This window comes from Dermochelys coriacea, chromosome 2, assembly GCF_009764565.3.
Source record: "Dermochelys coriacea isolate rDerCor1 chromosome 2, rDerCor1.pri.v4, whole genome shotgun sequence".
In the NCBI taxonomy this organism is placed as follows: Eukaryota; Metazoa; Chordata; order Testudines; family Dermochelyidae; genus Dermochelys; species Dermochelys coriacea.
The window spans coordinates 218,516,628-218,540,826 of record NC_050069.1 but is presented as its reverse complement, the minus strand read 5'-3'; the positions used below and the strand labels follow the sequence as shown (position 1 = coordinate 218,540,826).

The window sequence follows — 24,199 nt, the reverse complement described above, 5'->3', positions numbered from 1 at the left end:
ACAGATCGCTGGATCACTGAACCAAAGGAAGCATCCTCTGCAGAAGCCTGAACCAGGGTATAGTGCTTAGTGAAAGTGTGAATGGACCCCCAAGTCACTGCCCTGCATATCTCCTCGTCGGAATGCCAACAAGGCAGCTTGGACTATGGTTGAATGAATCCTGAAAATCTGAGGTGGAGGGGCTTCCATAAGTTCATAGCAAAGGAGGACACAATTGGAGAGGTTTGGGAAGAGGTTGCTTTCCTCCCCATTTCCTCAGCTATGGATATGAAGAACCTCAGAGGCTCCCAAAAGGGCCTACTCTGATGCAAGTAGAAGTCTAGAACCCTGTATACATCCAGGGAGTGTCGCTGCTTGTCCTTCCTGTTATTATAGGCTTTGGGTAGATGATTAGGCAGGTGATCTGTTTGGTTCAGGTGAAGTTAAGAAGGAACCTTTGTGATGAAATTGGGATGCAAACTCAAGAATACTTTATGCCTATGAAACATCATGTAAGGAAGATTTGCCATAAAGGACCCAAGCTCATCCACTCTCCCAGTAGAGATGATTGCAGTTAGGAAGGCAACTTTCATAGACAAATGTAGGAGGGAGCAAGAGGCCAAAGGCTCGAATGGCAGGTTCACAAGAGCTGATACCACCAAGTTCACGTCCCAGATAGGAGCAAGTTTCAATAGCAGTGGGAATGTTCTGATAATGCCGTTTAGAAACTTCATGGCTGGGGATAGTGGAAAACCAAGCAGTTTTCCACTGGAGGATGAAAGACATTAATAGCTGAAAAATGTACATGCAGTGAACGGATGGATAGGCCCAATTTCTTCAAGGAGAGAAGACAGCACAGGATAAGAGGGATCCCAGACTCCTTATGGGGGTAAGTGATGTTGCTGACACCAAATGGAGAATTGCTTCCATTTGGCAGCAATACATATCCATGGAGAGAGTTTCCTGATATTATTAAGGATAAACTGGACCTCTTGTGAGCACAATCTCTCTAAATTCATTGTCCATCCAGAAACCAGGCTACCAGATGGAGGGACACCAAGTTGGGATGAATGGTCCTACTTCTATTCTAAGACAGGAGACCCAGATGTGCCACTCCCCCCAACCCATTTCTGCAAATGCAGAGCTGCCCAGCTCGGAGGCTGCGTCTGGGGCTACACTGACTCTGCAGCTGAATGCAGCACTATCAATAGGGTAAACTGATGCTGGATGCACCAATTCCAGGTTGATTGTATCTTTGAAGAGTGGGGCAAATTTTGCTCCCCCTTATTTAAGTAATAAACTAGTCACATTGTCCAACCTGATCCAGAAGTGCATGGACTGGATGAAGGACAGCAATATCTCACATGCTTCGTGCACTGCCCAAACTTCAAGAAGACTGATATGCAGTGTAGACTCTTGTGGAGTCCAGAAACCCTGAGCTGTATGGTCGTCCACATATGCTCTCCATCCCATTAGGGAGGCATCCATAATGAGTGTCTTTGTGGGCAATGCAGGAACAAAGGCAACCCTATATAGACATTGTCCTTTGTTTCCCACCAGGTGAGTGACATCAGGACAATCTGAGGAAGTGTGACCTGCGTATCCAGGAAGCTCCTGCTCAGAGCATAGACCATCCACAACAGTGCCTGGAGGCATCGTAGGTGAAACCTGGTGGGGGGGGGGGTCACATGAGGCCATATGGCTTAGCAGGACCAGGCAGAACCAGACTGTCATCTGGGGGCTGAGTCAAAGTTGGGGGATGAGGTCCCTCATTGGAAAGAATCTGTCTTGAGGTAAGCTAACTTTGGGTGTAACAGATTTGCACCAATAAATTCTAAAAATTCTAAAACTGGACTTTTTTGGATTTACCTGAAGTCCCCAAGCAGTGAAAGAGGTTGAGTAAAGAGGTAACTGCTACCTGCACTTCCTGATACAACTGCCCCGTGAGGAGCCAATTGTCCAGGTAGGAAATATTGGCCTGCCTCGTTGACACAGGTATGCATGGACAGTACCCTCGTAAAAACCCTCAGGGCTGTCAAGAGACCAAAGGGAAGCACTCTGTATTGCAAGTGCTTTAGGCCCATCGTAACCCACAGGAGTATCCTGTGCACTGGGTGAAGGTCTATATGAAAATAGGCATCCTTCACAATGAGAGGTGCACCAGTCAATTTAATTTAGGGAGGGGATTATTAGGGGAAATATAATTATCCTGTATCTTGAATGGTGAATGAAGACATTTAGCTGTCTGAGGATGGGTCTCCAGTCCCCCTTCTTTTGGGGATGAAGAAATATTTGGAGTAAAAGCCCTTCCCTTTGTGTTGAGGGGTACTGGCTTCATTGCTCCTACCTGGATTAGGGAGTCCACCTTCTGTCTGAGAATCCTCTCATGGAACAGACCGGAAGGGAGATTTGGAGAAGGAGTAACAAGGAATGTTATTGGATAGCTGATTCAAGATGATGTCTGAGACCCATTTGGCTGGTGTGATATGCTGCCAGCATTGGGAGGAAACAGGTGAGGTGGACACTGAAGTGGGGAAGGTACAGGGAGTGATGGTGCTCAAGTGCCCTATCAAAATGTCTTCTTGGATAGGACTGAAGAAGGGATGGTGGGGGTTCTGTTTGTCTTCTATGCTGCACCAACTGGTGCCTCTTAAGAGGCTCAGGGCTTGTCTTCACTGGCAAGTTTTGTCACCAAAAACTGCCTTTTACTGACAAAACAGAAAGAGCATATGTACTACAATGGGACTTTTTTTTTGTGAAAAACGCCCAGTTTTGGAGACAAAAAACTTCCACCTCTACGAGAGACTTTTGTCTTTTCCCCTCCTTTTATTGTCGACAAAGAGCCAGTGTAGACATTGCTGATTGTTTTGTCCACAGAACAGGCTCCTGCCAGGATCCCAAAATGCCTGCCCTGATTGCTCTGCTCAGTGTTTTGATCTCTGCAGACATGCGCCCCTCCCCTTTCAAAGCTCTGGGAAATATTTGTGTGCTGCTCCACCTGGGGAACCAACAAAGAGAAAGTTGGCATGCTCCTGGTCTGTCCAGCACTAGGAACTCAGCAGCAGGCAGACTTCTGCTGCAGCGGGAGGGGGACAGATTGCTGTGCTGCCTTGCCATTCCTCAGCACGGAGAGCTCACAGAGCTACTCATGATGCTGCTCTCGGCAGCTGAGGGGGCTGTGGGAGAACTCGGAGAGAGAGAATCCCAAGGTGCCCAGGGATCAGCTCTTCCTTCCCACAACACTTGCACTGTGGGATACATACCTATGGTGCATTGCTCACCCTGTCGATGATAGTGTCCCCAAAGTGGACATGATCTGTCGACAGAGAGAGCAAGTGTGAACACCCTTTGGCGATTTTTGTTTTGTCGACTTTTGGGTGTCGACATAAGTTTTGTCAACAAAACCTGGTAGTTTAGACAAGCCCTCATAGGCTTTCTGATGTTAAAAGGCTAAGGGGTCAGACAGTATCTATGAGGAAATGACCTAGAGTATTTCCCACAGGGTGCCAAGGTGTATATCCTGATGAGCAGAATTTCACAGCAGAGTCCTTGAAGCAGTGATCTGTTTCTCACTAAACGGGTTGTTTCCCTCAAAAGAGAGGTCTTCTACCTCCTTGGAGAATCCTGAAGACTGCAACCAAGAAGCTTGCCTTATAACCACCAAGGTTGTCAGGGGGCAGGTGCACTACATCAAGTGACACTTGGAGTGATGATCTGGCAACCAGTTTCCTTTCGTACAGGATTGCCTGGAATTGTGGCCTACATTTCTGTGGCAGTTTATCAGCTAATTCTGGCAGTTTATGCTAATTAATAAAATCATGTTTCAACATGAATGTCTGGTAATTGCTATGTGGAGTAGTAGGCTGGCTGATGAAAAGTTCTTTCTGCTGAGGAGATCTAGTGTCTTTCCATCTTTATCTGGAGGGGTGGATCTAGACTGAGGTAACCTGTTTCAATCGAGGACTTTCTGGACTATGAGAGAGTTCCAGTTAGGGTAGGAAAACAAATATTCTGTCCTCCTGGAGGGAACAAAATAATTTTTCAGTCCTCTTCAGGGTCAGGCACAGGTAGCTGGTGTGTGCCAAATTGTCTAAGGTACAACTACACAGTCACAGCAGCAAGCATCCCAGTCCAGGTCGGCAGACTAGGGTTCACACTATCACACTAAAAATAGTTATGTAAATGCTGCGGTCCAGGCAGGAGCTCAGGTTCTGAAGCCCAGCCGCCTCTCTAGGCTTCACAGCTTGATCTCTAGCACTAGCCTCAACTTTAGCACTGTCTACACAGTTTGTTTTTAGCTTGGTAGTGTGAGCTGCTCCTTACACCCTCAGCTTGTAGCAGCTTAGAGTAGGGTGCAGGTATGGGCCAACTTTTGAAGAATCTTCTGGTCTCATGGAGAGCATGTGTACCCACATCATGTAGGCATAGGGACCAGCAGTCAAACAAAATCTGATCTTTTGGTCCTCTGTCAGTTCCAAAAAGTAAAAAAAAAAAATTTAAATGAAACAAAACATTTGGTTCAACACAAAACAAAACAAATCCTTTTGCTTTCAAGCTTTTTTAATTTTTATAAAATTGGAGGAAATTTTGATATGAAAAATTGTTTTGGCTTGAAAAATCAAATATTTCATTTCAAGTGTTGAAATGTTTGGCAAATTCAGCAGAATTCATGAAATAATTCAGCTGACCTGAATCTGCATTTTTGGTCAGAAAGCTTAGTTAAAAAAAATTCACCCAGCTCTACTCAGCAGATTTGTGCTGAATCCCCACCTCTGCCACAGATATCCTGTGTGACCTTGGACATGTCACTTAATTTTTCAGTTTCTCTTTGTGTCTCCTTTAATACTTCCTTTATCTCTCCTTTGTCTGTTTTGCCTATTTAGATTGACAGCTCTATGGGCAGGGAATGACTCTGCTAATGAATGGGAACAGCAGCAAGCACAGTTGGGACCCACTGGTGTTATTGTCAGATAATTAATAAAATAAAGAAAATAGTACAAGAGAATGAGAGAATATAGTAAATTTTTGTTTTGTTTTGTCACTTCTGTTAAACATTGAGGCAGAAATACTACAGGTTAATAAGTTTTGCTATAAAATGAAAGTCAATTATTGAGGAAAAAGAATCAAAGACATTTTGAAAAAAAATACCATGAAATTTAAGAATTGACTCTACAATTAAAATATAATAGGAGATTGGCATAGATTTGTGAAGTTTTTGGATGAAATTACAAAGCAGCTGTCCATGCAAATACTAATATTTGCAATATTTTTCAACCTCACAACCAAAATTTGGCCAAGAAAAAGTCTTATTCATCTTACGTTAAAATAGTGGTCACCTATTTTCTGTGTTTTGATACTCACTGTTACATGATCTTGTTTCCAAAGCCTGTTCTGGACAGAGGTGTTGGTTCTCTAATTCCTGAATGATCACTGCCCGGGATCGGACTTGTATCCCTCCAAAGCCAAGATCTTCTCCATTAACGCAGGTCAGCTGACAAAGGCTCCATTCTGACCACTCTTTCAAGTAACAATCACCTGTCCAACAACAATGATGTAACAAAGCTGAAGAGTTCATACCAGGGGAGTTCTGAATACTACCTGAAAAGGCCATAGAAAGTTCTGATCCAAATAATGCCTTTTAACTCTGCCTCATTAATTAGTAAAGAATATTTCTCCATTTAGACCCATAGTTACCTTCATCCTATGAAAATATAGGTGACAGAACACCAGCTTATTTTAATTTCTGTACAAAAGAAATGATTCTTTAAGGAAATTGAAGTGTTACAAAACCCTATTTATGCTGAAGCATTCCAAGCAACTGTAGCATTTCCACAGCAGTACTAAGTTGCTTTCATTTTCAGTCTCTGACAAAAACTGCATTCAACATTTGGCCTTTCACAAATGGAAAGGCACTGTATGCTGTGCTCCAACTTATTTTTCCAAATTATCTTCATGATAAACTTTACTTTCTATAAGCTTAGAAGACGACAATGTATATAGAGCCAGTTGGAAAGTAAAAGTTAATTCTTGCTCATTCTGCTCCACTTGTAGGAAACAGTCCATTATTATTTAAATGTATTAGGGAAGTAGACTGGAAAAAGCTCTTACTATGGGGAACATTTCTTGTCAGAAATGAGATTGGCAACAGGTGATATAAAATGTCATCTCTAAATTCTATGATGGTAGGAATATACAAACTATATTATCTTATGGTTCAAGACTGATGAATAAATCAAATACATAAATCAAGACTGTGAATAAAATCACACTAACAAACATTAATTTTCACATCAGCCTAGCGACTATTTTAAGGAAGTCTGAAGCATGGTGTAAAGACAGTTTTGATAATATTGCTGTGTAAAAGATGTATAGAAAATTAAAACACAAAGAGACTTGTAAATGACCCTCTTTAGCTTTAATTATTTCAGCAAAAAGACCATTAAAAATTCATGTTACCTTACATTATGCTGACAGCAAATATAATAAGCACCATGTTGACCGGATGCCTAATTAATGAAGGAATTTTATTTGCTGACATTAAGAAATCATGTAAAGAAATGAATTATTGAAGAACTGATGTATGTATAATAGGAGAGCAGGAAGTGATTTTTGGAAAACTTAGTTAGAGTGTATCATTAGCACATCCCCACAGGGTAGTTATTCTCCTTGGCTAAACGCGAGGTTGCTCAAACAAAGGTCATTGTTCTGCAAAATTTAAAGGCCGAGCAATGAACAACTATGTTTCTTAAATTTAATGAACAAAATCAATCAGTTACAAAATGGAGTATCTTATACCACTTTAGTGTTTTGATTTTCTATTAGAAAGCAGAACTGTGTATTGACGGTACACAATTTGTTAATTAAAATATTTCTTAAATTTGGGGAAACCATAGCTGTGTCTCCTCTGCATTGACATTAATGAGACTTTTAGTAAGAGTAGTGATGTCCTTGGTCAAAATCTCTCCTTTTCACATTAGTGAGTGGAGTGCTCTATATCAGTGGTTCTCAAGCTTTCCGGACTACCGTGCCCCTTTCAGGAGTCTGATTTGCCTTGCGTACTACAAGTTTCACCTCACTTAAAAACTCAGGCTTTGGCTTTGGCCCTACGCAGCAGGGCTTGGGCCCCAGCTTTCTGCCCTGGGCCCCAGCAAGTCTAATGTTGGTCCTGGCAATCCCATTAAAATGAACTCACCCACAGTTTGAGAACTGAAGCTATAGTATATAGAGCAAAAAGAAAAGCAGTACTTGTGGCACCTTAGAGACTAACAAATTTATTAGAGCATAAGCTTTCGTGAGCTACAGCTCACTTCATCGGATGCATTTGGTGGAAAAAACAGAGGAGAGATTAGTATAAGCAAGTCATTGTCTGTATGAAATTTTAGTTTGCACTGACTTTGCTAGTGCTGTTTATGTAGCCTGTTGTAACACTAGGCAAATATCTAGAGTTGATGTGCCCCCTGAAAGACCTCTGCGTACCCCCAGGGCTACACATACAGAGAAATGGTTCTCAACCAGGGGTATCAGCTGTCTGCTTGCTCTCATTCAAATGAATAGGATTTTTGCTCATGGTTTCAAACTCAGTTTGTGAAGTGGTGCAGGATTCTTTGGGATGAAAAGTGCTATGTCAATGAAATAGCTAATTGCACTTTTAGATGACTGCAAAATATAGACACACATCTTAGAACTCAAACAGCTCAAGAGATTTCTAGAAAATTTCACCTTTGGACTGTTGCCAAGACGCACTAAATTTCAGTCCAAAAGGAATAGGTTTGAAAGAGTTGTGAAGCAATGAAGATACAGGCTTGGTATGGAATGGCTATTGTGATGAGATGTGCTTTGGCAGAAAAAACAGGAAATCTATATCTGAAATTTCTTGGGAACAGAAGGAACTAATCAATACTTCCAATACTACAGCACTAATTACTTTAACAACAACAGTTACATCTGCCCCCCTTTTGGAACTTACAGACAGGTTTTTAATTTTCAGCAAAACCTTTGCAGTTCATCTTTAACAGCTGTTATGGTCTCTTCTTAATCCTTCTTAGTATGAGGGTCACAGATCTGACAAACCACAACAGCGCCTTTAGATACAGTCTGTTGGGTCAATGTGAGTGTCATGCGTTTGTTGCTAGTGGAGGGACTAAGAATGATATTTTCTCAGAAAAACATTCCTTGGCCCCCAGTGTGACCTTATTTAAACAAGCATTAAACCTCCTTGGTCTATTTCCTCAATTCCATTAAAAACAAACAAAAGTATTAGACCCTGATTCTGTTTAATAAAAAAAGCTGTTCACATGCTTAAAAAGAATATTTAAACACCAAACCCTCTATTTTTTGGACAGTCTTATTTAAATATCCATGAAATGAATTCTTCTCATATTCAAATTAACACTTTACTTCTTGTGTGGTAAAGTAACATTTATGATTTTTGTGCCAATTGTTCAAAAGTAAAATGCCTACTGGAGTAGTCTATGCCAAACATTATTTTAAAAACATTTGTAAATTCATGTATTCCTTTCCCTAGTCACTGTTTTATTAGTATCACAAAGTACGGTCACTCTTGTGAAACTACTGATAAAAAGTAATTCCTTTAGTTCAATAGGTGAATGTGGTAAACACTTACAACCTGTGGCTAATCATCTTTTTCCTTCGTACTGTAGGCCATCCCAGGTTGACCAATCTTGAAATGCAACAACACATATCTGAACAAGTTTGTTACCTGGACAAGGAAGGGTGCAGGTTTCCTCAAGTACCATCTTCTTATTGCCATCAATAATAGGCTCAATTTCTCCACAGAATTCCTCATCTACTATTTTGCCAACATCTTCAGTGGATCCATCATAGACCACACACGAAATGTTCCTGACTCTTGTCCCCTCTCCACACTGAGCATCCTGGAAAGGGAGAGGATGCACAAATGTTGGAGAGAAAAAGAAGTCTTCAGTGGTTAAATCAAAGCTGATCTGACTTTCTGATTATTGTTACTTTATTTAATGCTGATGGTTTGAAAAATAAAGCCAATTTAGGTCCTGTAGCATTTAATGCTTCAGACCGGGAAAGACACCTAGTCATTTTTATAGGGAAGCACAGTGGATGTCATTAAAATAATAATCAGTATTTTTCCAATTGAAATAATAACAATAATTAATCAATAATAATAATAATAATAATAACAACAATAATTTAAAGCAGCAGTCCTTTACAAGGAATAACCTCCAGCAGAATGACTTATTTACACACAACAAAATGAAATTAACCATCTAATAAATCAAAACAAGATAAAAATACCATATCTCACTGGGACAAAATATACCCATGTTCACATCCTACACACTACTGTATATGCTTTATACAAGGTATGCCTTGTGTGGTATCATCTGAAAACTCATAACTTGCTGAGCAGTAACATAATGACATAATGTGTGAAGCAGCTTTATGCATAAAGTTATAAATTTCCCCTGTATGATATATTCAGACTCACATAGCACCAAAGTGGTCAAACAGACCTGTCCTGAACAAAGGAGTGTATGCTTGTCTTAATTTGCATTTAAGCAGTAAACAGAGTCATCAAGCAAAAAAGGGGATGAGAAAAATATACAGTTCACACAGGTGAAAAAGCCTAACAGGGAACATCCTTCCTCCAGCAGACTGCCTGTCTCCTGGTTCTCAGCTGGAATTGGTTTTCAAAAAGGGACTAAAGAACAATGAAAAGAAGGGGCAAACACCCTAAGACACCCCTCTCTCTCTCCCTGCCCACCTCATTCTCTACACCTGAGATGACAAAGCAAACAGCCGTCAGACTCTGAGGGAGGAAAGGATCCTGACCTGAAGAGTTTGATCAATAATGCTGCTAGAAGCATGTGGTGAGAAACTTTGCTTGAATCTAACACAGTTAGTTAAGTTGGGCACTAGAAAGCATTTTATCTTTTTCTAGCCATTTCTGACTTTTATGCCTCATTACTTGTACTCACTTAAAATCTCTCTCTTTGTAGTTAATAAACTTGTTTTATTGTTTTATATAATCCAATGTGTTTAACTTAATCTGTCTCGGTAACTCTATTTGAGATAACAGACTAGGGTATATTATTCCCGTAAAGAAACAATGGATTTAGTATATTTGGACTGTGCAGAAGAGAGCTGGGCAGCACAAGAGACATTTCTGGGGGAAAAATCTGTGACTGAGAGCATATTGGGGTCATTCTGCAGTATAACCAAGGCTGTTAAAAGCCAAATGTAATCCAAGTGTGGCTGGCAGGTTGCATTTACACACAGACACTCTGGGTGTGGCTTGCATGCTGGAAGGCTGTTTGTGAGTGGCCCAGGTGGGAGCTACTTCAGCAAGACATTGTAAGACACCCAAGGTTGCAAGGCAGGGGTGACAGAAGCCCCCACTTCTGGTCTGGATTGTACCCTGGCATGTCAAACTCACCCACAAAACCTCCATCAGTGCCCTCCCCAAATCCCAGCAAGAAGACGACAATCATTCAGACTATTTCAGGGGAGCAAGTGCCAGAGCCATAGTGCCCTCACAGACAATGCTCTGCAGGTTCTCTCTTTTTAGGACCAGGAAGCTAAAATTTGAGCATTTATACTGACTAAAATTGTGGCAGTATCATAAGTGAAAACTCTTTCTGGACAGAGAACTCTCTCAGATAGGCAGCTGTCAAACCATTTAAGTTACCACATAGTTATATCTCAGATACCAGAGCTTTACTCTGTACCTAGAATAGGAATAACTAGGGCAAACTGTGGTACTGGTTGGCATATATGGTGTCCAATGGTAACCACTTTATTATGCTCCTGAATTGAAAGATCTGAATAAAATGGCTAAAATATTTTGTACATTATATATGTGCATATCACAAATATCCCTGGATGCAGTGAACAGAATAATTGCAGATCTCCATTGCATCTTTTACCTCAACTTTGCATTCAGCCCAATGGCCATACTGCCACCGATAACAAGGTTTTACCGGGCAGGGTTTGAATTGCTCTATCTGAGATGGACAAGGTCTCCCATCACCCTGGAAAGGCTGATTTACTATTCTTCTTCGTATCATCTTTCCTTTAAAAGAGAGAGAGAAGGAGAGAAAGAGAGAGAGAAAGCAACTTTGAGGTGGTCATATATATTGACTCATCAAGATTGGTCTGTGACAAGCTTAAGTTAGCATTATTCTTACCTAATACAGTGGACTGCACAGCAGACCAGCTGTGACCTGTTTGATGTGTGGATTGTAAATACTCTGAGATATGTACTTTCTTTGTTGTTATTTGTGCGTACTGTGCCTAGCACAATGAGATCCTTGATTAGAAAATCAAGTTTCTACTAGAATATAAATAAATAATACTTTTCTAGTTGAGACACCTGGGGAAAAAACAGGTGCTCTTTCCTGATCTGGTATTTTGTTCTTGGCATCCCTGTGGAGAGATGAACTTTTGGTTCTCCACTGTTCAGGAGTTGTGCTGCTAAGAAGGAATGATATGGGTATCTAATCCACAACATTTTCCTTGTATTAAATTTAGAAATGTATCAGATTCACAAGATGCTGATTGTCTACATTCAGAAGGAGCTTGCCACTTATCTTCTTTGTCTCCCTGGGATTTATTATAATGGAGAATTTTCAAGGGACAGAGGATATTTCACCCAGACCTAAAGAAAATTAAAATATAATAGGTTTAACTGACATTAATCTTCTGTTCAATGGAGGGTGACATGCTACCTAGGCCTGTTTGAGGACTAGATTCTATTTCAAGCAGTTATATAATGGAATGAAGAAGAGATTTTGTATTTAGTCATCCTTTTGGGTGATTCTGTTTCTTTCCTCTTAGGTCAATATCAGACTATTAGATTTTATTTCTGAGACAGATGATATAGTGAAGCCACAAGAACTTTTTTATGTGCAATGTAGTGGTGGGTTGTATCTCCTCTATAGATAGGGATTTCCAAAGAGTTCCATTAAACCCATATTTTCGTGGGGTTTTAACTTCAATCAAATAAATACATGCACTGAGCCAAAATGCATTGGATTGTAAAAACAAGTAAATAACAACCAAGCAAAGAGTACAACATTAAAAATTAAGTACCCAATATATGTAGATTTATAACGTGCTACAATACATTACACTGACCTACCTTCATAACCTCACAGGATTAAATGTACTGTAACTGGCATTGCAAGGTATTTACATGCCAGATATGCTAAACATTCATATGCCTCTTCATGCTTCAGCCAGCATTCCAGAGGAAATGCTTCCATGCTGATGATGCACGTTAAAAAAATAATGTGTTCGTTAAATTTGTGCCTCAGTTCCCTGTGGGAGAATTGTATTCCTTACAGTACCCCCATTCACCTATCTGTCTATTTTTAATTAAATTTGTTACTATGAATTTGGAATTAAGTACCCTTAGCTATCAAGAGGCAAATCCTGCTCCCAGATTAACTGGACTATGCTATGAACTGTAGCAAACCTCCCCACCCAGGCCACAAAGTGGGAACAGAGGTGCATAACTAAGTTTCTTTGTAAAAATGCCAATTCATCAGAATGAAATGCTTAGTCAAATTTAGTACAAATTAAATGAAACTAGGGCTGTCAAGCGATTAAAAAAATTAATCGCAATTAATCACAATTAATAATGCGATTAATCACACTGTTAAACAATAATAGAATACCATGTATGTAAATATTTTGGATGTTTTCTACATTTTCAAATATTGATTTCAATTTCAACACAGAATACAAAGTGTACTGTGCTCATTTTATATTTATTTTTGATTACTAATATTTACACTCTAAAAAACAAAAGAAATTGTATTATTCAATTCACCTAATACAAGTACTGTAGTGCAATCTCTTTATCATGAAAGTTGAACTTACAAGTGTAGAATTATGCACAAAAAATAACTGCATTCAAAAATAAAACAACGTAAAACTTTAGAGCCTACAAGTCCACTCAGTCCTACTTTTTGTTCAGCCAATTGCTCAGACATTTGCAGGAGATAATGCTGCCCGCTTCTTGTTTATAATGTCACCTGAAAGTGAGAACAGGCATTTGCATGGCTGTTATAGCTGGCGTTGCAAGATGCACTAAAGATTCATATGTCCCTTCATGCTTCAACCACCATTCCAGAGAACATGTGTTCATGCTGACGATGGTTTCTGCTCGATAACAATCCAAAGCTGTGCAGATTGATGCATGTTCATTTTCATCATCTGAGTCAGATGCCACCAACAGAAGATTGTTCTTCTTTTTTTGGTGGTTCGGGTTCTGTAGCTTCTGAATAGGAGCGTGCTCTTTTAAGACTTCTGAAAACATGCTCCACACCTTGTCCCTCTCAGATTTTGGAAGGCACGTCAGATTCTTAAACCTTGGGTTGAGTGCTGTAGCTATCTTTAGAAATCTCACATTGGTAATTTCTTTGTGTTTTGTTAAATCTGCAGTGAAAGTGTTCTTTAAATGAACAAGATTTCTGGGTCATCATCGAAGACTGCTATAACATGACATATATGGCAGAATGCAGGTAAAACAGAACAGAAGGCATACAATTCTCCCACAGGGAACTGAGTCACACATTTAACTAACACATTTTTTTAACGTGCAACATCAGCATGGAAGCATTTCCTTTGGAATGCTGGCTGAAGCATGAAGAGGCATATGAATGTTTAGCATATCTGGCACCTACATACCTTGCAATGCCAGATACAAAATTGCCATGTGAATGCCTGTTCTCACTTTTAAATAAGAAGCGGGTAGCATTATCTCCCATAATTGTAAACAAACATGTTTGTCTTACCAATTGGCTGAACAAGAAGGCCTGAGTGGACTTTTGGGCTCTAAAGTTTTACATTGTTTTGTTTTTGAGTGTAATTATGTAACAAAAAAACCCCATTTACATTTGTAAGTTGCACTTTCATGATAAAGAGATTGCATTACAGTATTAGTATGAGGTGAACTGAAAAATACTATTTCTTTTACCATTTTTATAGTGCAAATATTTGTAATAAAAATAATAATATAAAGTGAGCACTGTACACTTTGTATTCTGTGTCATCACTGAAATCAATATATTTGAAAATGTAGAAAAACATCCAAAATATGTAATAACTTTCCATTGGTATTCTATTGTTTAATGGTGCAATTAAAACTGCGATTGATCGTGATTAATTTTTTTTAATCACGATTAATTTTTTTGAGTTAATCACACTGCTTTCCCCCTAGCTCTAGGGGAGGGGCAGCATATCTCTAGTTCCTGAACCTGGATGAAGGGGGCAGGGTGTAGATTGGTGTGAGATAGAGTAGCTGGACTCTGCCATTCTGGTAGCTGGGCTGCAATCCTCTTGTCAATTTCAGTGAAATTGACAAGTGTTTTCCCTTAATACAGCTGGGAAGTTGATAAATTGCACTTCAGCTGTTCCTAAATATAACTTTTCTTTTAAATCCCTTTCTGTGAAAATGTTTGGAGTTTTAATATTTTGTCCCAATTCAGGGCAAAACTTTATCTCAAAAATTCAACAATTTTTGCAGAAAGAAAGCCCCCTTTTTGGCCTTTCTACTCCTGTGTTCACTGTAAGTAGGTGAAAAAAGGTTTGTCAAGTGGATCCCCATAGTTTTGCATCCATAGCTCTTGCAGTTGGAGCATCACAGAGGAAAGAAAGTGAACTCTGACCTCACAGTAATGAGTTGAAAACCCAGCACAGGATGCAATCACTATGTGTAAAACCATTCCAAAAGCGTACTGGCCTATGTTAGTGCAGATGGAAGGAGAGCTAATCAGCCTTCTATGTTCTAGACTTTGTTACTATATGGAAACCTACCTAAAATTGATGTTATTTTAATACAGAATGAGATTTTTTCCCCTGTCCAAATCAATTTACTGTCTGTTAGTAACATCAAATAGATATATTAGGAACTTCTAGATCCATAAAAAGCAATGAAACTTCAAGAGGTATTTTTAAATAATATTGCTATTTTTAATATATTTGGGGGGTCTAGTTACCTACCTACATATACACACAATTGGTATTTTTACATTTCAAGATGTGGGTGTGATTCCCAGCTAGCTGCCCTGAATACGTGCCAATGGTCTAACAGGTATGTACTCAGAGTGGCTAGGCCCTCTTGCCACTCATGTTGCCATGACTACACTCGATTTTTAGTGCACTAGCTTGATCAGAGCTAGCATGGGTATGTCTCCTGGAGCTGAGAACCATGCCCCAGTCTTCCCCCCAGCTCCAAGTGTAGACATATCCCATGTTTAATTGGAAAACACTGAAATTTCCCTAGATACTTGTGACCAAATTTTCAGCAGAGCTCAGCAACCAATAGCTCCAACTCAGAACAATGGGAGGTGCTGGGTACTCAGCGCTTTTAAAAAATGGCCAGTCCATTTAGGAGTCTACATGGGAGCTGAGCTCTTGAAAATCTGGCCCCCTTTGTGGCTGCTGAGCACTTTTGAAAATCTGGCCTCCATCTCTAACTTGTTCTGTTAATGTCTAAGTAATGAAAAACTCTCCAAGCACTTCTACTGCAAATCCTACAATTTGTATGTGAAGGGCTCAGACACTGTGGTGATGAGCACAATAGAAATGCTTTAAAATAATTAAATACCACAGTAGAAAATTATTAACTATATTATCAGGAAAATTTTTTAATAATGTTAATTGTATGTTTTTTTATACTTACATTATAAGCTCTTTGGGGCACATACCATCTTTTTGTTATATATGAATACAGTGCCTAGCACAATGGGGTTCTGATTCCTGACTAGGTGTTACTTCAATACAAATAAATAATAACAATTATTATTTCCCCCTAGTAATAACATACCACTAATCTACATACTGCAATATTCAGACATGAATAGAAGAATAGTTTCAACCTAATCCCCCACTTTAAAAAAATCTTTTAATGCTGATGATTTGCATTTTAAATATGCAAAGAAATAACTAATTTAGGTGTTAACATTTGTCCTCATCTTCCCAAATTTGTTTCTATAAATATGGACTACATATTAAAAGAAATGTTCAGGGATATAGAGAGGTAGGGTCTCCTCCCTCTACCCTTACTGAGGAGAACAGAAATATCCAAAATGAATATCTGCCCAAGATTGATTTATATCATTAGCCTATTGCCTTTCAAAGTTTCTCCCTTGCTTTTTGCTCAAATAAATGGGATGATGATGCAATTTATAATGGATAAAAATGGCATCACTTGCCACATCCTGGGCAATTATGTGGTTGCCAGATTTGTACCTACATTATCTAGCATTCCAAATTTGGCCTGTTGTAAGGTGGTTCCCTTCCAGTAGCTCGGTATACAAACCAACCTGGTTTGAGACTGAAGAAAGTTTAGCTATGCCTTTGCTTCCCTCTCTCTTCTTTTACATATCTTAAGAGGCTTCCCATACCCTTAAGAAAAAATCCAGTCTTTGCATCTGCACAAGGCATCCTGCCACACGTTAAGATGATTACAGTATCCGATCTTACTAATTCTCCTCTTGTATCACTATGGGATAACCTATGCCTCAGGATCAAGGCCAACTCCATGCTTAAGACAATTTGGATAGAAAAAGGATTAACAAAAATTAATGATATAATACAAGATGATAGACTGTCCTCCTTAGATTACGTATGTAACAAATATCAGCTACACTGTCTCAATTCCTTCTTTCAGCAGCTATGCTCAAGGATTCATGCAAGGATATAGGACAATTGGTCTGTTTCAACTCTCTCACTTCTAGAAGAACATGTTAAGAAACATGGAAACAAAATCTTGTAGGAATTACTTATAGGTGGCTTAAGGTTTGCATTATGCTCTCAATCTCAGTCTCAAATTAAAATGGGGAAAAGAATTTAGCCTTACTATCAGAACAGAAACCTGAGAGGATATCTGGCTTAATGTGAAAGATACTTCAAGTTCTTCATCCTTGCAACCATTCCAGAAAACAATATTAAAAAGTACTACTGAACTCCACAATGCTCATTGAAGGCTAGATTGGTAACACACAATTAATGTTGGAGATGCAAATGGCCACATGCCAACCTTTCACACATCTGTCAAAAATGGACGTGTTCTGGAATGCCACAGTCAGTGCTCTCTCAGAAACTTTTTAAGTGTTGCTATCTTTCTTTCTATGAGCTTATATATTTTAGGGGTGCTGGAGGAGTTGATATTACCAGTTAACATTAAGAAATGGATGCAGTAACTATTTTAGAGGCCAAAAGAGATAATTTTAGAAAATGTAAATCTGCATTTCCTCCCTCACACATACAGATTGGCTTAGTGAGCTCTCTACTACTCTATTAATGGAAGAAAATGACTCTGTTTAATAGAAACTATGGAAAAAATATGAGCATGTCTGGTCTCACTATTGCATACTTTTGCAGTTTAGAATATATTAGTCCCCAATACTCATAGGTTATGTTCTCACTTATTTATCTATTTAGTCACTTTAATAATTGATGGCCTGCTTGACCTCTTTGGGTTCACGTTTATTTGTTTTTTGTTTTGTTTTCCAGGTTTTACAAATAATGGACATTGTATTTTATTTATATGCTATTTCCATCTTGTGCATGTATCTATATGTGATTTGTTTCATTATGTGTTTATATTCTATATAAAAATAAAGTTAAAATATTAGCCATTCGAAAGCAAAATCTCCTATTTTCTGTGTATATAAAAGAGGGAGTATGTGATGACTGTTATTACGGTGGGTTAAACTTTCAAGAGGCATGTATTATGATTTAGATTTTCTTATCTCAATAATATTAATGAGAGTTGTAAAGCTAAATCTCCCACTGCTGGGACATCTATGTTTAATATGCCCAGTATGGTCAATCTCCTCTGGCAAAGTCATGTATCATTTGTCATATCCCATATCTATTTATTGAGACAGAATTTTTTTTTCCAGTGTGGGCCATATCCTTTTCACTTTAACCATGTTTAGCCTCAATGAAGCCTACTAGTTACCTGGAAAAGGAAAACCAGATTTAGGCCCCCTATCATTCTCTCTCTAACCAACTACTCTTCAAATTTCTGGCAGACTATTAGTTGTGTTGGATTTTAAAAAAATGCTCAGCCATAAAGATATTCCAAGAACAGACTAACCTGTAAGGCCACATGTTTGGGAACACTCAGACCATGGAGACCAGTCAGAAAGCTGACAGTTCAATGGACATTCCACCACACAGGAGGTATTCATCTGCCACGTCTTCTCCAAGCCAAGCTAAAAGAGGAGACACAACTGTCAGCATGTGAAGTGTGGTCTGTCCCATTAGTATAGCCTATACTACTGAGAACAGGGTGAATTTGAGCTAATCACATTTGATTAAAGTTTTAATAATTATTAAAGAGAAAGAAAAATCTAGAATATATTGGCCTCACTAGGGCTCCAATTCAGAAGAGCACTTAAGCTTGTGCTTAACTCCTAAACACATGCTTAAATCCCCCTGGAGAAAATGGGATTTAAGCATGTGCTTAAACATAGATCAAAAACAGGGGTGATTTCCTGAATCAGGGCCCAAAGATGGAGGAATACAGCTCTGTAATTTAATTTATAGATTTGTCAAAATTAAAATAAAAAGGAAGCAGTATTATGGAGCGACTAGACAGACAGACAGACAGAATTTAGGGCATAGTACACATCCTACAAAGCTCCACCATTAGCGAAAGGGACAGCATAGGGAGCAGATGTGGAATCTGATAGGAAATCATATGAACATCAATCAGGTCTGCAACTTCCAGTTGTGACAAGTTCTTTCCTTTATTGGCACTATGCAGTGGATTGAATTTAATCTATGGCTTTCAGGTCCAGATCTGCAAAGATATTTAGGAGCCTAACTTTCATTTAAATCAATGGAAGTTAAGAGCCTAAATACCTTTGCGGATCTGGGCCTTAGTGACCAGAAGGCTGCAGATAGGGGTCTATCGATTTGAAGCTATATGATTAAAAAACATACAGAATCTCTTTCTAAGATAACTAGACAACTTGAAACACATTACAAAAATGACTGCAAAGGATAAGAATATAAAACCAGTAATTAGATTTCAAATGGAAATAAAAATACTCTTTCCCACTCAAACCTAGTACAGACCAGAACTTAGGCCCATTAATGAGCACTCTATAGATATACTGCACATATGGTGGCTTTCTGACCCTGATATATTGGCAGCATTAGACTTACATTTGCAGTGTCATTTACTGAGACAAATGAGGTAGGAGACCTCTGTTCTGTTTTACACATCAGCCAATGAATTCTGGTTTTTCTCTGTTGTACGGTGTAACCTTGATTACCTGAAGCTCTCAGGGGACACCTGAAACCCTTTGATAATCAAGGGTTGAACAATGGAAGCCAGCCAATAGTCTTTGAAGTCTGCTCTCAGGGTCAGCTCTTCTTCTTCTTCTTCAAAGCCCGCAGAGCCGATTCCATGCAATTATAGAGAACTGGCTGGCTTCCCCGAGGCTGGCCTGCTCAGCAGGACTTCAGCAGCTGGAGAAAGAGAAGCCCCAGAGGGAAGCAAAGGGTGAACAGGAGAGAGTCACAGCCCAGATTACAGAGTGCTGGCTGGCTTCCCCAAGTGAAATGCACTATAGATCACTGTAATCAGGACTCCAACTCTCTCCTATTTATCCATTGTTCCTCTCCCTTTTCTCTGGTATAAGAAGTCCCTCTGAGCTTCCTGGCCCTGGAAACTGTGGCTGGCTAAGCATTTGGAAAAATATACAAACTTTCCTCATCTGGAAATCCCAATGGACACAACCTTCTGTTGGATAACAGGTGGTTTCTGATTAGTGATTTTCAAATACTGAAGTTGTACTGAATATGTAAAAGTTAAGCATTCTGTATTCTTGGCTATACCTGGCAGGGGGCAGCAGACTGCCAGATGAGCGTCCTATGCAAATTGTGTTACTTTGTGTCCATAGAGACACACTTGCATGTCTGCAAGTATATCTGTTACTCAACAAGAGATCTTTGTCTACCCTCAGCTGGAGATTTATCATGTAAGGCTGACCAACAGAGTGTGTACTAATAAAGTAGTGAAGCTTGCTGTCCGATACAGACAAAATGCTTGTTTCCAGATTCGTAAATGCAAGTAAATGAGTAACAATAAACTCACAGGTATTTGCAGAGGGTGAGGGTGGGGGAGACATCGTGAATTAGGTGATTTGAATTTTAAAGAGCCCAAAGAAATGGCAGGAAGAGTTCCGTGATGTGCTAATTTTACAACAGGCAGCGACCAAGTGATTCACTACTAATGTTCCCTGAGAGTTTACACAGAAATATACAACTTGGAAAAAATCTCTGGAAATTGATTTATCCTGGCAGTAATCAGGATGATTGGATAACTTCTTTAGCCAATTGACTGAAACTAATGACAAATCATACAGACCGCATTAGGACAGTAACTACTGGTATAGCATCAGGATGGAATTTTGGAATTTTACTGGGCATATGCTTGCATCTGAATAATGATAGCAGCTCTGCAGAGTATAAGATAAGGTTTTATTGTTCTCTTGGATAATGTAATTATATGTAGCCATAACATTTTGGCTGATGATATCTCTACTTATTAAAAATTCAGATTAGGGATGGCTATTCTGATCTCTGTTCTCTGCATCTACCTTAAGTAAAAACAATGACAGTTACCAATTTTGATGTATCTGTAAATAAACATAGAATGAGTTTTGTATAACTAATGAGTCTGTAATATTAGTTAGACACAGGTGTCTGTTTGTTTGTTATGCACCACCACACCACACATACTTAAAGGAAATGAGATTAAAAAGGGCTTACTACAATGTATATAATGCACATTACAAAAATATAAAGAGAACACTTTTAATCAGATTAGCAAAAAGTGCATAGTACATAGAAAAGTTTGTCATTTCTTAAATCCCACTTCTTCTGATGACATGGAAGTTCACAGAGTTCACTTTCACTCTCCCAGAATGAAAGGTCTTCTAAGATTCCAACCGCTTGGCTTTCTTGTTAATCAGGTAAACAGGTCTTATGCTACAATTATTGGATTAGTTGCTGACCTTGATGTGCCACTTCTTACATCCATAAAACATAACAAATATGTTATGAATGGCTTGAATGGTAAGACTGTTAGTGTATCAGGGCTTTGTATATGTAGACTACGTGAATACCCTCTGTGGTCTTGAATTAAAAACCTAGTGGATCATTGTATGCAGGGCCGGCTCCAGGCACCAGTGTTCCAAGCAGGTGCTTGGGGCGGCAATCAGAAAGGGGCGGCAGAGTTTCTGCGGTGGTGGCAATTCGGCAGCAGCTTCTCCATTCTGCTGGCTGCGGCAGCAATTCGGCAGCAGCTTCTCTCCCTCCTGCCATCCACGGCGGCAATTTGGCGGCAACAGGTTTTTCTCACTGCTTGGGGCGGCAAAAACAGTAGAGCTGGCCCTGATTGTATGTTGTCCTCCCAAAGTAGGACTGTATTGCTGCAGTTGCTGGTAAATGGTGGTGTGGCTGCCAGGACTTCTGTCTGGCTAGCCACTCAAGGCCAGAAGTTTTTGAAATGGTTGTTCCACTGCCTCCATTGTCCTCACTGTCTAACCAGCCAAACACCCACCCCTTAATTAGGGAAAAGCTGCTCAAGGCTTCTACAGTGAGAGCTCCATTTACAAAGTAACAATAATTTGCCCTGTATACTGCCCAAATTCACAGTTTATAGATACGTAATAAATGATTAATATATGGGATGAACTACTACAGCTGTACCGAGAAAGAAATCCATTTTTACTTATTGTTTTCATGAAAGGCATTCATTCTGTTGACACGTTCACATGGACAGACCATGACTTATACAATGTCTCTTTATATAATAATCAATATGGTAATCTCATAAAAATAGCCTGAACACCAAATTCTGTCTTCTAATGCACAAACAGCTCCCATTAACTTCAGTAAAGTTTGCTGGCAGGCATCCAAGGGCTGACTTTTTGCCCTGAGACTTTAGAATGTAAATGGTCATATTAATAGGCCTGATCATACTCCCAAGATCCACATACAGAGGAAAACCTTGTGTGCTCAGAAGAGAGGATATGTTAGTGGCCTCTACTGCAGCATCCTTTGCTCAGAACCTGTGGGTACAGGGTTCCACATGGGCATTGAGTGAGTTGGGAGAGGAGTGGGCAGATCAGGAGGGACACAAACAGTGTACGGGGAGACTTTGGCAAACCAGTAAAGTGCCTGAAACCACTATGGCTTATTGCTAAAAGCAATCAAGTCAGAAGGCTCTAAATTGGCCAAGTCAGCAGGCTTAGGTTAACCAAGGCAGGAGGGGAGGGGGGTCTTTGGGTGCCACAGAGAGGGCAGTTTGACCCCCCGTCCTTCCTGATAAGAATTGTGTTGAAGTGGCTGATACATGCATTTTAGAAGAGCAGGATGTGCCCCAGAAATGTCTATTGGGGGCCTCAAGGCTGCAAACTCTGGAAAAACCCATACCTGGTTAATTGATAATCAGAAGGAACCTTTTGCTGGACCTCTGAAATGGCTTGCAACAAGTTTTCTTTAATGGACATGTCTAATGTATAAATAAGGGGGGAAAGTTTGAGGTAGTTGGACTCTTTTTGGACTCTCCTCTAGATACATCTTGCAGTCCCCACCGGCAGATGGAAGATTTGACCACGAGAAGCCTGCTGCTGTGTCACTCGAGAGCCACACTCAGCTTTGGTAATTATCAAGGGTTAGGGGTTTTTTACTAACCTGTTGAGGATGGGTGTACAAGTGCTTGAGACTAAGTAAAGTTTAGCTTTAAGTGAAAGCACTCTTGTGTTGTCCTGTTTGTGCCAGCCATCTATCAGTTCGACGGCCGTGTCTCCCCTGATTTATTTCCTGACACCACCTAGCACAGAGTAAAAGTTACCAAGAGCTTTGGGTTGAAAGAACCCCGGGTAACAACAGCACCAGCCTGGCAGAATTTCTCTCAAATGTGACACTGCCCAGTATGTATTACCTTTTCATAGCTCCCTCCAGCACTGGCAAACCTCCCTCCTTAACGACGAGTCCTTAGAAGCAGCTGTCAGCAAGGAAAGTCCACTGGAGAAGGGGGAAAGGATGCTGATAAAATTGAGCTATTGTGGAGGGCACATGGTCTCTGTGCACGTGATTCTAGTCTCCTGCTTTCAGGTGATTTAATGTCTGTTCTGTTGGGGGTTGAGGCAATTTCAGCCACTTTCCATTGGAACAACAATAAGATTTCTCTGTAATGCAAACCTTGGTGTATTCTTCCTCATAGTCCTTCATGGCATGATCTGCACAGTATCACTCATTACTAGATACAGTCTCCTTTAACAGACCCATGAAATGACAAAAGCAATAGTATTATCTGCCTTGAGCAATCATTTAAAATGGATTAATGAAACAGTTACATAAAATTAAGGTGATCCATCTGCTGAATATTACTCCCACTGAACATGCTTATGTAAGAAGTTCCATTTCCTTGTTAATGCAGCAAATTTTTCCACACAGCTTGGTTGTTTCTCATCTTACACAGCTGGGTACAAGAAGCTAGCACTCAGCCTGGCTACAGAATGGCACGTGACACACGGTTAGAAACACACTGAATAAATGATATCGGCAGCTGTCCAAGATACCACATAGAAATCACATCAAATTGGAATGATTTGCATTCTGATTAAGATCTATTACCTTTATTCGCCATGATTGCTTATTGTTTCCAAATCATTTATTTCAGGATATAATAATCAGCACCCCTTTGTGGGTGCACACATAAGCTATCAGAGGAAATTTTATGAAGAAATCACAGGTGATGACACAGCCTCATTTCAAGGGGTACTTAACAGTCCATGAATAATGTTGAGAAACATCTGTTGGTGATGGTTTACATGCAGCACAGGTCAGCAAGCTCAGCATGAATTAAAACTATTAGGAAGAGTTTATGCACAAAAGGAAAAGAGCCTCCCACTCACCACTTCACAATACTTCAGGTCAACTGATTTGCCATCACTGCGAACACAATCTAGCATTCTTGTTCTGATGCCATTACCACAGACTGCCTTCTCACTGAGCTGACACGTACTCCAGTCTGGAAATAAACGAGACCATCAGGACAGGATGCCAATGAAACTGATTCCTGATGAAGCTTTGATTACTTGAATAATACATTTAATTCAAACAGCCTAGAAATAACCCTCGGAATCAATTTTTACACATTCGAAAAGCTCATGGAACCCATTAGCGA

General features: G+C 39.7%; 1 protein-coding gene across 4 annotated transcripts in view; it reads right to left on the bottom strand.

Annotated features, from left to right (window-relative positions):
• THSD7A (thrombospondin type 1 domain containing 7A) overlaps positions 1-24,199 on the bottom strand; it is a 437,038-nt gene that overhangs the window by 13,561 nt on the left and 399,278 nt on the right. For all 4 annotated transcript variants that reach the window (XM_038392700.2, XM_038392699.2, XM_043509245.1 and 1 more), the window contains 5 exons: positions 23,928-24,043; positions 18,086-18,203; positions 10,899-11,044; positions 8,699-8,873; positions 5,341-5,514 (listed from right to left, as the gene is read on the bottom strand). In XM_038392700.2, coding sequence (XP_038248628.1) covers positions 5,341-5,514; positions 8,699-8,873; positions 10,899-11,044; positions 18,086-18,203; positions 23,928-24,043 — 729 coding nt within the window. The remainder of the gene's footprint in view (positions 1-5,340; positions 5,515-8,698; positions 8,874-10,898; positions 11,045-18,085; positions 18,204-23,927; positions 24,044-24,199) is intronic.